This window comes from Hypoxylon trugodes (genome assembly GCF_022578975.1).
Source record: "Hypoxylon trugodes strain CBS 135444 unplaced genomic scaffold F4822scaffold_2, whole genome shotgun sequence".
NCBI classification, from domain to species: Eukaryota; Fungi; Ascomycota; class Sordariomycetes; order Xylariales; family Hypoxylaceae; genus Hypoxylon; species Hypoxylon trugodes.
In genome coordinates, this window is record NW_026250017.1 from 3,093,800 (window position 1) to 3,107,881 (window position 14,082).

A 14,082-nucleotide genomic window follows, 5' to 3' on the forward strand; every position below is an offset into this window, starting at 1 on the left:
TGTAGAGTATAAGTACATACCTAAATGCTGCACCACCTTTACATTTAGGAAGTACACGTCCAACGTAATTTTATTTTACTTCAGGTATCATGTATGTGTGTATGCGCGCGTACCTAATTCAAATTATGAAATTGAATAAACTTTGAATACGCATCAGATATCGGATTGAATAAAACAGAGTTCTACGAAATCCATTGAAGGAACGATCACAAACGAAAAGGGGGAATTTAAACAGTTTTTCTAGGAAATAGCATCAAAATCGCAAATCTCGATCTCAATCCTCCAATTTCCATCTTGGACCAAACACCAAGAAATTTCCATTTCGACCCCCCGTACGATGAAACCAACACGCAATAAGATTACTATCGAAAATTTTACCTACTTTGCTTTCGTGCAGCTTCTCCAACTACCTAATTTAATGGCATGGCAGGAAATGCATCTTCCTAATTCTTGATCACCCATCCAGTCATCCACTCGACCACTCACTCGATCACTCATCCTTGGAACCATCCACTCATCCTCCATCCGTCCCCCCATCTAACCCCCTCGCATATCTCGCGCGTCGATTCACCCCGCATAACACCGCATAATCCATACAGACCAAACCAACCTTCAGCCATGCCATCAAGTCCCCAATCACGATGCTCTACTCTCGCCGTCTCTCCCGAATACCCATTCGGAGCCTGCCCAAGCTAGTATCAATTATCCCATCACGACCTCCCACGACACCCCGCATCACCAACAGCCTACTGTGTCTATTATGCACCAGGAGAAGGTACCACGTCGAGGGGCTGATGCTCGCCCCGGTCGTCTTTAGCGGATTATTCGTAGCATTGTGGACGTGGAAGTGCCTTATGATGGTTACCTTTCAGAACAAGATCATATACATGCCCGGCCTACCGCCCAATGCCCGTTGGGAGAAGATTGAAGACTACGCCAAACGGTGCGCCGGTGTTGAATGGCGAGAGGAAAGAATCCGCGCTGCTGACGGCACAAACCTGGCCTTGTGTATCGCGGACGTGGAGCTTGCTCCTAATGCAACGTATGCAACCTCTACCCAGCCAGATGTTGCATTTTATATTCTCTATTTTCAGGGTCTGCATGCACCTCCGTCCTGTGGGGTAGAAACTCATCGATGGGCTTACCATTAATAACAGGAAACGCTTCATCGATTCCCCCACGCTTGCCCGATCTCTCATCGGCTCTGTCTATGTTGAAGCGGCGTTCGCTGCAATGGGACTGTAGGAGTATTCGATGCACTATGGTATGCCTAAGCTATAGGGGCTATTGGACGTCACGAGGCCGTCCCACTGAGAAAGGTCTAAACCTGGACGCTGCCGCTGCTCTAAGCTGGATTTCTCAGCTGCACCGTAATTCTTATTGCGGGGAAGGTCAGAAGTCGAGACCGTCGGCAAAGCTCGTGCTTTGGGGCCAAAGTATTGGAGCGGGTGTTGCCACCAACCTTGCTGCCGAGACCCCAATGCCCGCGAACGTACATCTGGACTCGTTGATTCTGGAAACCCCTTTCACATCTATCCGAGCTATGTTGGAGGTCCTCTACCCGCAAAAGTGGCTGCCTTACCGGTACCTCTGGCCGTTTCTTCGAAATCACCTCGACAGTTGGCAAAATCTGGGATTTATAGCCAAGAAATACACATCCGAAAAGTATCTGCCGGAAATATTTATCTTAGAAGCTGCTAAGGATGAGCTAGTTCCATCGGAACTTAGTCAGAAACTCTACGATAGATGCTGCGATGTACAGCTGCCGGTAACAAGAAAGGCTGTTTCCGGGGCTTTTCACAACGATACGATGTTTCGAGGTGAGGGCAGAAGGTCCGTTTCCGAGTTCTTGTCGCACAGAATTTCTTCAGCGCATGTGTAAACCCGATTGGCCCCTCGAATGAGGATAATACTCGTTTCACCTACGATTCGACGTGTCAGAACAGTGATTTGGAGTCAATACGATTATTCTTCATTGTCTTAGGTCGGGAGGTATGCCTGTGGCACCAAGTTTCCCATATGCAGGCATGCTAATTCGTCAATTGGCCTTTATTGCCTAGACTGTTAAAATGATTGAAAAGTAAAACATTTACCAACATGGAAATCTCAATCTACCCATTAATACACATAATAATAAATCGACGTCAACAACTAGGATTAATACTCGGACGTTAAACGCACCTTGAAATTTTTTTTGCAAACTCGGTTCCGATACGAATAGGATCCATGGATAGGAATCCAAAGGCTCACTCTTGCATGAGTTGTCAGGTGTTCCATGGGACCAAACATGACAATCCTTTTCGATCTCCCTACCACGTACCCCGCCTCTTCTTATTTGACACCCACGTCCGTGACTGGGCTGATTTTTAAACATACTCACGGCCTATACGCGGAGCTTTGAATCGATCGTCGATGACATGCTTCGAAAATTTGAAATTTCGTGTGGGATGTCCACGTGAGCTTCCGCAACTTGATACCCCTGATCCACTCTCCCACGCGAATTTTTATGTCTTGATCTGCATGCCGAGTCGGTCGCAGATGGAATTGTCCAAACGCGATAATGAATTCGGCGATCCAGGGTACCGTATTCCCAGAAAACTCACCCGATCAGGTTGGAAAGCCCGGTCAGACGACCTGATTCGAAAGAATGGGCTGAAAGCTCCCAACAAAAATATCGTACGACGTCGGATGCATAATCCGATACCTTTACCATACCTTCCCGATGCCTTTCTGGGCGAATTTCATCTCGAACTTCTGCATGCTATTCGGAAGGTATGTGCAATCGTGGTTCTCCCCTTCATTAGCCAATGTAGTTTACCGAAGGACACAAGCTCTCACGCACTTGTTACGTCATAGTTGTCGTTGCAGCTTAGCCGAGAAGGTATGCCAATGTTAATTCGACGTGGGAGTGTCTTGGCTTCCTCAAGGTTGACAGCCAACTACGGTCGGGTGTCTCTCCGCAATCGAGGGTCTTGGCCCGGAGTTTCTAACGCGGCCTCCCGCCGCTGAACCTCGAAATGTGATTGGAGCCGGGAACATGTGTGGCTATGGCGCGTTATCCATCATAGTTCAAAAGCCGCTTGTTCGTTCATTTCCGTCGCATAGATGGCATTTGCGGTGTGTTAAATATCGTGTGGAAGAACCCGGTTGACTTTTGGAAACAATAACCGCAAGTAACCCAGTAAGCATTAGTATGCATTTGGGGTGAGACATGGCTTTCAAGGGCGAATTGAATACAATAGAGCGGACGGCACGAGCAGCGATTGCCTGAAAAAGCAACCCTTATTAGACGATCATCATTCAACATTGCCAGCCCAATCCCAGTACGCCATCCTACCGCTGCGCCCAAATCCTAAGGCAGAAGTGCTTGACGCTTGTTCAGATTCAGCTTGGCCAACGACGCCTCGCACGAAAATATGAGAATCCATGGGGTTGGCTTACTGGATTAACTCCGTGGAAAAGAAATTATCATTTGATGGGCGGCAACTTTTGACAATAATTATGATTATCTAAGCAACCGAAAGAAATTTCTACCACGTTAGCATGTCTCGGGGATACGAGGAATCCCCATGATACTACCATGGAAATATTGCTCTCATGAGATAATCATATGAGTAATCGGATGCGTTCTAGCACCTAGGGAGTTTGAAATTCCTTATCGTCTTCGACGCATTGCCGTGGAATTCTCTTCAGGCCGAGTAACAATCCATCAGATCTAGGTCGAGATATAAATGAAGAAGGGGGGAAGAACAATATGAGCTCTTTAACTAGAGTGGATAGTATTCCTTCCTTATATCTTTTTTATCTTTGTATGCGGGATTCGTGAGGCGAAGTATTACTTAATGGAACATTGTCTGTACGTCCAGCCTACGATGCACATCTATGGATTAATGAAGTTATACAGGTTCCAGATCCAGCTATGCTGTCGGGCATAGTGAAATGTTCAAGCCACAATAGCGGCAGTTGGATTCATTTAGGTCATGCACGGTCACCCGTGGCATCTTGTTGGTCACGGCTATGGTCCGCTCTACCGGATGCCTCCCATAGCGCTTCTACGTGATGTGGCTGAAACCAGCATATGTCGTCTATTGTCAGCTATGATTAACACGGAACTTGATCTCCGGAAAGCCTAGTGATTCTCCTAGTTGAGTCGAATCGACAAGGCTTTGCTAGGCGGATAAGACGAAGTCGGGCCACGCAAGCACGATATCGTTTTATTTTAATGAAGGTCGACACGGACAAACCTGAATCAAATGGCACCGTAGACAAGCTTTTCGTACATGTATACCTGGTTAGTGAATAGCAACGGCGGAGTAAACCGCTGTTAGATGCTTAACGAGGCTTGACGCCATCTCGCCAACCGATGTCGAACGTTGCGGAAACCCGCTTTTACAGCTCCGGCTAATGAGCCCCGGGGATTTCGGGGGTAGGCTCCGTGGAATTCATTGCCTTATAGATGTAGACGTCCGGTCTCGCGAGAATATCATCCGTTAGCTTTCAGGAATCCATAACTAAGACGACTCTAGGAAAAGGCGCTATATAATAAAAATTAAAAATTCAGCTACGGCCCTTACATGGCACTAGACTCTTACCAAATATTGATTGAATAAAGTGGCTGAGACAGATCTAGGCACGAAAAACATTGATATCGTTTCGCTTATCTGCTTACCCGGTAAATTGCGGCCATGAGCTCGAAAATGCCACTAAACGCCGCCAAATGCCACCCCAGTTAATGAAAAGATCATCGAGATAACGTTATTTGTGCAACTGGAAGACCCTGGAATGCCTCGTATACCCTTGAATATATCATATCCCCCCTGCTCACCTAGACACCTACCAGATCAAGGGATTTCTCGTCGCATACATTGTGCATGCATTTATACCCTCGCGCGACGATCGAGACCCACACCTTTCCCGATTGTATATTCGATAACCAATGATCCGTACGGATGTTTCCGTAAACCGTGGTTAAGCATATATGTGCGATCAAACTGGACCCTGCGGCTTATAATTGATATTGGCTGACCTAGCGAGCAATTTTTTCTTGTGTTCTTTCTTTTCCAACGTTTTCTTATTCCCTCTCGTCCTTGAGTTGAGGCTGTTAAATTCTTCGGGATGGCATTCAAGGAAATGCTGATCATCCAAATTGGCTTGTATAGTGTTATTAGCCACCTGCTTTAAGTATCTCTTCTCACGTACATAACTGAGACATGAATTACGGCCGCGTGGTAACACGCTATCAAGGTGATAGTCTTCGCCAAAATAACCAGCAAGATTACGCAAGCCCGCTTCACGATCCTTGCTCCGCCAAGAGTGCCAAGATTTATAAGGAGACTGTTTCGAAGATATCGATGGACAGAAAGGGGAAGGTCGGCGGTTAGGCCAATGAAAACTCCACGACTCTCCTATCGAGTCCTTCCCGCGCGTGCAGCACAAACTCACAAACATGTTACGTTGCTATTGACGATGTTATATATTCCTGTGGACCCGGAATATTCAAGAATGACGAAGATCGCCAGGGAATAGCCTGTATATCTCGGGTATCAAAAGTGAGCTGGGTGTCGATAATAAGTGATTGACACGACCTTTTGCCCGAAGTGTAAGGTAGTTCATGAAATGCGGCAACTCTTCTGGTGGCCAGACCATTCCCGTCCTTTATTACCCCGTGGGCGACCCGGGTTATAGGGACAACGCCACTTAGAAAAATAAATCATATCCCCCTCGCCTGGCGCTTTCGGCCGTAGTAGAGACTGACAGCCCTGGTGCTGCTGTAACTAAGGCTGTAACTAAGCAGAAATCACGCAATCGCAATATTCAAGATGGGTAACCTACTGTCTAACACCAAGGTCCAGAGACGAGCGCCTCTGACGATATCGTCGGACACTGTCATCCCGTTGCACCGCTTCGATGACACCCCTATCAACAGGAGAGTCATCGTCGAGTTTACGATGCGGTTCGACGATGTGCTAGACCCCGATAAGCTTCGCTACGCACTCGAGAAGCTGCTCAGCCGCGATGACTGGCGCAAGCTAGGCGCTAGGATAAGGCTCACTGTATGCATACAGATTCCTCCTCGCCTAGATGTTCAGGGATCGAGTAACTAAGAGTGATATGCAGAGCGACAATAAACTCGAGTACCACATCCCGGACTATTTCGATGAGAAGAGGCCGTCGTTCACCTACTCGCACGTAGCGCACGACCTCGAGATCGCTAGACACCCAACCGGCAGTCGACTACCCCGGCCGACGGGACGACCCACGGTCTTAAGTGATCCAGAGGACTACGCACCACTCCTGCGCCGATGGGGCGCACCACGGCGTCTCAGCGATTATCTGTACTCCGACCTCCCGCAGCTCAGTCTGCACATTGTCAGTTTCACCGACGCGACTATCGTTTCCCTTTCGTGGCCGCACACGCTCCTCGACGCCATGGGCCGACGCGAGCTACTCGATGCATGGATCGCAGTTCTCGAAGGCCGAGACGACGACGTCAAGCCTTTACAAGGCGTATTCCAGGACCCCCTCGCAACCCTCGGCACCGAGCCCCAGGAACCGTACGTCCTAGCCCACCGTCGCTTGTCCCCGCTCCAGGCCCTGCTGTTCGCCATTTCCTATATCTGGACCACGGTATTCTGGTCGCGCGGCGAGGACACGCGCATGGTATGCGTGCCCTCATCACACTTAAAGTGTCTGCATAAAGGCGCGTTGGATTACCTAGCTGCGCAGGTTGATGAGGATGAGAAGGTTAAGCCGTTTGTTAGTGAGGGCGATGTACTCTCGAGCTGGGTTACGAGATTGGCTTTGTTGCATTTTAGAGGCACGGAGCAGACGGTGTCGATTATGAATGCGTTTGGTATGAGATCTGTGCTTGCTAAGGATTTACTCCCGCCGACTCATGCGTTTGTGGGGAATGCTGTGGCGGGTGTGTATGCTTTTGTATCTATGCGCGATCTCTTTGCGAGACCGCTGGGGTATACGGCTGCCGCTGTGCGTCGGTCAATTGCTGAGCAAGGCACGCGAGCGCAGGTTGAAGCTCGTGCTGCTGTGGACCGTGCCGCTGGCAAGAGGGGAAAGACGGCTGTCTACGGCGACCAGAAGATGGTGCCGGTTATGATATCGAACTGGAGCAAAGCCAAGTTCTTCGAGACGGACTTCTCGGCAGCGGTAATCCGACCGGGCAACATCGACCCGGCCCGACGCCTCAATAAGGTCGGCCGGCCGTCGTATATCCAGCCCCACGGTTTGCTTGGCGGCATACCCACGCGCAACTCGTTCCCGATTGTCGGAAAGGACGCCGCGGGGAACTATTGGTTCTCCGGCACCCTACGGACGGGGCTGTGGAGAACCGTACAGGAGGAGATGGATGCTGAGTATAATTACTTGGCCCATTACTTCGGCAACGCGCAGGAATATGGGGTTACGACTGCAAAGGAGGGGTAAAAAAACGGACGGACCGACGGATACCTGACCCACCTAGAAGGAAAGACTTTCGATAGATATTTGGGATATGTATATGGGATATGGGGGCTCCTATGTTTGTTCGCATGGTTTATAATCTTATATGTTGGGAATATTGTGGCGGCTCGATACCTATTTTTGTAGATACCTACACTTATACCGTTGTATGTTTACCTGGACATGATGCTACGACGAAGAGTGGTATGTCTCTGTTATTCTTGGTGGATTGAGCGGTGCTCATCTTAATAAAACATTTTTCTTCGTCCTCAGTTTTGGGCTTCTAGATTCATAGATTTAGGCTAAGAGATGGCTGGACATTGCCAAGGGTGAGTTCGTTGGGGTTATCGTAGGCTCGGATATCGGACTTGGCATCGAGTGAGGTCGGTGAAAAGATAAGTATCACGATTATGCTACGTCAAATTACAGTTGTACTGATCGAATGCGACAGAATGTAAGAATTGACTCCAAAGACGGGAAAAGGGGATAAAATGGTTCGATCGTCACTATCACTTTTGGAAGGTAGGTAAGAAAAAAAGGGGGGCACAGGTGGGTTACGTCGTTGATTCTCAACCCCCACGACGACTCCGAAGATAGGTCCGCGGCATACATATACCACCTGCTTAACTCATCGTGATGAATGCGGATTGATGTTATACAGGTATAGCTCGTGACCACTCTAGGTAGCCACTTTCTAGCATACAAGTTTAGCCGCTCAGAGACGTGACACGAGAAGGTAATTGGCCCGAGATAGATTTATGAAAACCTAGAGTTCAAGTTTCGGGCCCACTACGAATTCTCTCTTCGAAACGGGGTAGCTTCGTCTCTTCATCGGAGTCGTGCATTAATGTGAGCCTCATGAGGTTGCTATTGGAAGTATATCGTCTGGGTTTGAATTTCATATCCAAGTATCTTGACGCGCATCTAGACAACCCGAACCCCTTCAACGCTACCATTTTTTATGAAAAAAAAAAAAAAAAAAAAAAGAATACTAATAGTAGATGTAGGTAAACTTTACTTTGTCACAGTATCTTTGTCATGAGACCAACCATACCAGGGGTCAACGAGTCTGTTGTTGCGCGAAGAGATCGCAAGTAACTGCTACGGGAAATATCGTATACATACACAAGTAGCCTTTTGGTTCTAAGAGTTCCTTTGTCCTCATATTGGCCATCAGGGGCCCTTCCGATGCTTCCCAAGATGTATCGCTTCATACAGCTCAACTACTGACAATGTTATTCGCATGGTTGTTCGTGAATTTGTGGCTTAACCTTTGACTCCTTTAGTTTGAGATATAATTTAAATAGAAGATAAAAAATATTGATTCGCGCGTACCCATTTTGTCGTTGAGTTTAAGTTTGCTCAAAGCTCAGGGGTAAGGTAGCTAGTCTCTAGGCTTAGATACACGAGATGACACGATTTAGTATCCAGTTGCCCCTTGACAACCAACACTGTGCCTAGATGAAGATATGAGCCATGTGCCAAACGCAGACGCAAACTCGGAGTCAAAGCGACGCATAGTCCTGACCATTGCTCCAATTACTCACCTCCGATGTTGGTCTATGCTTACAGTGCAAAATTACAAACATCACGGGGAGTACTAGAACAAGCCAAAATACGACTGCAAACATTTACTACTGATCTAATAATCTATACCCATAGCTTAACTTGCTTTCTACATTGGAAATTTTCTCTATCCACCACAATAAACACGACCTTGGGACACGACGAGCGTTTATAACATCTCCAGTATTGAGTGAGTAATAAGTTTTTGTTTATACACTCTTCTTCCCTGGCTCACCTATATATCTAATCCTAACTTAACCTACAGGCTTTCCACACCATAAAAAACAACATGTCTTCGTACCTCCATACAGAGACAATCACCTACGACAGGGCTTCTGAACCCTTCGCGCAATTCGACTCGGGTCAGAATGTCTTTCACCGCCGATGTAGACAATGTCTATTTCCTTTAGAGCATGGCGAATCGGTGGTGAGAGGCATTCATCAGAGCATTTGGGAGAAGACACCAGAACCACGGGAAGTTAAAGTCAGGACATCCCACCGACGACCTCCCGGATCTTGGCAGTGGTTCAGGAACCCATGGGACTATTTCCACGCCCGCTGTTATGAGCTCGCAGACTTCGACATCTCAGAACAGTTTCTAGATTCCATGTGGTTGAACTTCGAACTCCCTTTGGAAGGAAAAGGAGAGGAACAGCGTAAGGACAACTTAGCGAGTCTCATGGTGTCAGATTTGAGGAAACAGAATTGGCCAGTTCACCTCCCTGACGAAATACTCCTAAATGTTTCTGGACACATGGTTCGTGAATACGCTGTCTTAGCGGCTAAGAGACGGGTGCTCGCGCCTCCATCGCCGCGCTCCACGCCTATCGACTTTTCCTGTAACGTCTACGGACGATACAGAGTATTCGAGGGGAAGTTGTACCTCCAAGAACTGTCCAGCACAGACCTTTCGACAAGTCAAGGATGGGAGCTCCTCATCGAAGGCCAAGAGAAGTGCCGGGATTGGAAGGTTCTTATAGCAGAGGATCATCACGGAATTCGCAAAATCAAGTCCCTCCGTGATGGTGATGTGCTATCCGGATCTATCCCTAATACAGAGGGGTTGTGGTGGAGGTCCTTTCGTCCCGTGGATGAAGAGGGCAATTGGAAGAAGTCTGTAGCAGAGACCGACGTACGTATATTAAACCCAGCAGACTTACTCCCTCTTCAGTTAAAAGCTAACATTTATCTAGGGATACAAACTCCGGGATATCAATTCCGGTACACTTCCACTATGTATCGGTATTCCCCGGGTAGCTGCTGCCCACACTTTCAGGTGGCCGACGTGGAACATCCCGAATGTCACTCCAATCCTCACTGAAGGCTGGTATCACTACGATGTGGCGAGTCACTTGCGGATGCGATCCTTTAGCTGCAATGCACCGGATACCACGGGTTATTCAGTGGCAATAACCCCCTGTGGCTTTTTCCACATACACGCCCATCGTAAAGGGGAGGGGAACGCGGAACCTTACCGCCGATTGGACCCAATAAAGGGTCCTCTTTACTGGTTTTACATGCCTATTGACAAGGGCGAATATTTGACGGAAGTATGCAGGTATCAAAACCCAGCGCATAAATGGGATGACGGGTTTACGGTAAGATAAATGATAATCCCTAATTTCATCGAGTCATACTAACTGAAATGTCTAGTTAACCACAAATCGTGGACGAACAACTGTTTTCGGATCCCATCGCACATTGATGGAGACAGACACCTGGTTTGAACGTATTCACAGCCCGCCCAAAACAGAAACCCAGATATATTTTAACGAAATGGGCGCGGTAGAATACGACAGGAAAGCCAGGGTTCTAGCGGTGGAGAATGCGCAGGATCGCGTCCTGTGTGAGATCCCAACTAATATCCTCCCACTGCAGGATAACCCAGCATTGAACTATGACCATCAATCGTACTATTCGTCCTGTTCTCTGGTAGGACTCGCCAAGGTCACTCTATGTACCGACAAGAACAAGCCACATAAGCCTATCATCGGTATGCTTTGCGAGTACACGGACGGGCATAGGGAGTGCGTGGGGCAAATCCGCTTCGATATGGTGGACGAACTACTCGACATGGACGGGGCCATCGGACTTCATTTCGCGATTTGCAATCAGCAGAGCGAAGTTCTTGATCCGAGAAATTGTTGGATCTATAACGTCCCGCACGTATCGACGACCACATCGCATGTGGTAACTATCAACACGAGACCTCTCACTTTGTGGGGGCCAGGGTTTGTCTGGGGCTGCATTCCTCTGCAGGGAACGCTCGAATGGTGGTTCACGCCATGCTGCACATTCGTGGGGCATACTGCGGAGGAGAGGGTCTACGAAATTGAATAGATGTCGGATAGACCTACGGACCTAAGGAAGCAGCGACAGCCTTCGTAATGGGTATATAAGGGATCGCCTGCACCAAAGAAATGAGCGAATGCGCCCAGGGGAAACACCTGATCTTCCCCTCACTAGCGGCGTAAAATGCTCAGAAGGCGGAAAGTCGACTAAAGCGATGGAGTTATTGATGTGTGCTGATGGGGAGAATGGCGGGAAGAGGGAGAATCAGCGAGTGACATTTGGATATATTCGACTCTAATAGTAACGGCATTGGGTTATATCGCGCGTTCAGGAGATACCCCCATATTAGATTTAGATAAATAGGTAGACTGGATACCTACCTAGGTATATATAAATCAGCGTACTGACTCTAAATAACTCCTTTCTTGTAGTGCTGACTAATCTTATGGAATGGGAAGGGGGATAAACTTACATAATCCCGTACTTTGGTGAAGAATATCTCACTATCAACGATTAACCCTTAGGCATTTAGAGTAAACCTACCATCTCTTGATTGGAATATGAGGTTAACCCACAATATCACAAAATACCCTCTCCTAGACGAGTCGAGAAAATCTAACAGATGAGAAATCTTTATGGTGTATGGTACAACTAAGCGTGCGATGATGATTATCTGATACACTCTATGACCGGGTTTTCTCTCCCCTTCTCCCTTCTCCTTTCCCTAATCTTCATTCCGTCCTCCTATTTTCAATGGAAAAGAAGCCGGCCGCCACCAATCTATCTATCGGCCTAGAAGTTTCGGCTCATGTCGTTTCGGATTCTTTGGTAGTCGAGGATGCCCTCGATGCTGCCGACGGCGCTAATAGCTACATCCTGATCCCACAGTTTTCGCTGGGCGAATTCTATTACGTCCTTCTCGGTGATGTGGTCGATGACGCGCTCGATCTCGCCGGGGTTCATTCGGCGGCCGGTCGTGACGAGTTGTCGGCCGATGTCTTCGGCGACGGCTGATGTGCTGTCGAGGGAAAGGAGGATGGAGGCCTTGAGTTGGGCCTTTGCTCGCTCGACTTCGGATTCCGTGACGTTGCTAGAGAGGCGGGACCATTCTCGGAGGGTGAAGTGGATTAGGTCGTCGAGACGAGTGAGTTGGTCGCTCACCAGGTAGATACCCCATAGACTATTATCGAATCAGCTTTAGTTAATAATAATGACACAATTGCTATTAACTTACCCAGTGTCACTATAACTGGTAGAGAAGCTCATGAAGCTGTTGGCTAATTCGTTGTGGTGGACGAATGTGCTAAGCTTGCTTCCCTGGTGAGGTGCGCTGCCCATAGACTTGTCGTAGTTGCCGACGATGGCCTGGGTAACTAGAGCTGTGAAGTAGTCGTCATCGTTCCAGCTTACGCCCTCGACGGCGAGAGCGATGTGGGCGGAGGGAATGGTGTCGTCTCGGATTCGAACCTCAGATCCGATGAAGTTGGGCTTCCTCTTGGATAGAAGGTAGGCTTCGTTGTGAGGTGATGTCGTGGGGAGGCTGGAGAAGTTCTTCTCGGCTAACTCGACAAGCTTCTCGTGAGGGATACCACCGGCACCGACGAGGACCATGCGGTCAGCTGTGTAGTTGGTGCTGATATAGTTGGTGAGCTCCTTTCGTGTGATATCACGGATGTTCTCTCGGGGCCCAAGAATTGTGCGTCCTAGGGGCTGGTGTGCGTAAGCGGTGGCGTGGAGGTGGTCAAAAACAACTTCGTCGAGTTGCTTCTCAACCTCCTCTCCTTCTCGGAGAATGACATCGCGTTCTCGTTCAATTGCGGAGGGCTCGAGCTTCGAATTTTGGAGGATATCGGCGAGGATGTCGACACATTGAGGAACGTCGGAATTGAATGCTCTCGAGAAGTAGACGGTGTTCTCACGCTAATTATATATTAGTTTAAAATTGTGGCGTTGATAATCATATTTCACGCACCGATGTGTAGGCGTTAAGGTGACCACCCATATTCTCAATTTCGAGTTCTAATTGTTGTTGAGTTCTCTTTTGGGTGCCCTGAAAAATCGTGAGCAGATTGATTATTTTTTTCGGAATTTTAACTCGTTACTACCTTGAAGGCGAGATGTTCTAGGAAGTGTGCTGTGCCATTTGTCTCGTCTGTCTCGGCTCGGGAACCAGCATCGATCCATACTCCCACCGTCGAAGTCTGCGCCCAGGGCGAATATTCGGTCGCGACCTTTTTATATATGGTTAGGGGTAACGTTAAGAAGAATTGACCAACCCAATTGGCCTCCAAGTAGAGCTTACTGTTAAACCATTCTTCAATGTTGTGGTCTGAGTCTTCGCGCCAACTGGAGACGTCACCGGTGTAGCAAAACCTCTCTTAAATGGTCGGATGGCAGAATTGGCAGCACGGCTGCGCATGCCCTGCGCGAGGTTAAAAGCAAGTCTCCTAGACGCCATTAGGGGTGGTGCGTTTTGCGGAGAGTAGAAATTACGGAAGGTGAGCGGTTTGATGGGAAATCGGAAATCTTGGACTGGGAGTGGTTCGGTTTCGGCTCGAAAGCTCAAATTTTGGATTTGGCCTGAGGCGTCCACACCATTGCGCCGGGTGGGAAAACCCCCGACCCACCTTCCCACTCACTATAATCAGACGTAAGCCACACAAATTTAAGCATCTACCCGCTAAATTCCGTCTAGCGTCATCTTTTTGTGGCTTAACAGGCCTAATCTTGGAATAATCAACTGCTGATTGGCTGTTAGCTGTATTTATA

General features: G+C 48.2%; 4 protein-coding genes across 4 annotated transcripts; 3 read left to right on the forward strand and 1 right to left on the reverse strand.

Moving 5' to 3' along the window:
• Positions 1-641: 641 nt before the first annotated feature.
• F4822DRAFT_425881 (alpha/beta-hydrolase) lies at positions 642-1,882 on the forward strand (the record flags this gene model as incomplete). The annotated part of the gene is made up of 2 exons (XM_051460432.1): positions 642-1,095; positions 1,158-1,882. The coding sequence occupies 2 exons, from the start codon at positions 642-644 to the stop codon at positions 1,880-1,882; spliced, it is 1,179 nt and encodes a 392-aa protein (XP_051318452.1).
• A 3,752-nt stretch (positions 1,883-5,634) lies between these two features.
• On the forward strand, positions 5,635-7,592 carry F4822DRAFT_137580 (uncharacterized protein). The gene is made up of 2 exons (XM_051452793.1): positions 5,635-6,053; positions 6,118-7,592. Exons 1-2 carry the CDS (start codon positions 5,820-5,822, stop codon positions 7,438-7,440), a joined length of 1,557 nt encoding a protein of 518 aa, XP_051318453.1. The 5' UTR covers positions 5,635-5,819; the 3' UTR covers positions 7,441-7,592.
• A 1,718-nt stretch (positions 7,593-9,310) lies between these two features.
• Positions 9,311-11,361, forward strand: F4822DRAFT_441552 (uncharacterized protein; the record flags this gene model as incomplete). The annotated part of the gene is made up of 3 exons (XM_051462878.1): positions 9,311-10,153; positions 10,215-10,619; positions 10,675-11,361. The coding sequence occupies 3 exons, from the start codon at positions 9,311-9,313 to the stop codon at positions 11,359-11,361; spliced, it is 1,935 nt and encodes a 644-aa protein (XP_051318454.1).
• A 744-nt stretch (positions 11,362-12,105) lies between these two features.
• Positions 12,106-13,771, reverse strand: F4822DRAFT_436279 (mitochondrial-processing peptidase subunit beta; the record flags this gene model as incomplete). The annotated part of the gene is made up of 5 exons (XM_051462293.1): positions 12,106-12,493; positions 12,548-13,233; positions 13,286-13,363; positions 13,419-13,544; positions 13,616-13,771. 5 exons carry the CDS (start codon positions 13,769-13,771, stop codon positions 12,106-12,108), a joined length of 1,434 nt encoding a protein of 477 aa, XP_051318455.1.
• Between the last annotated feature and the right edge of the window lie 311 nt (positions 13,772-14,082).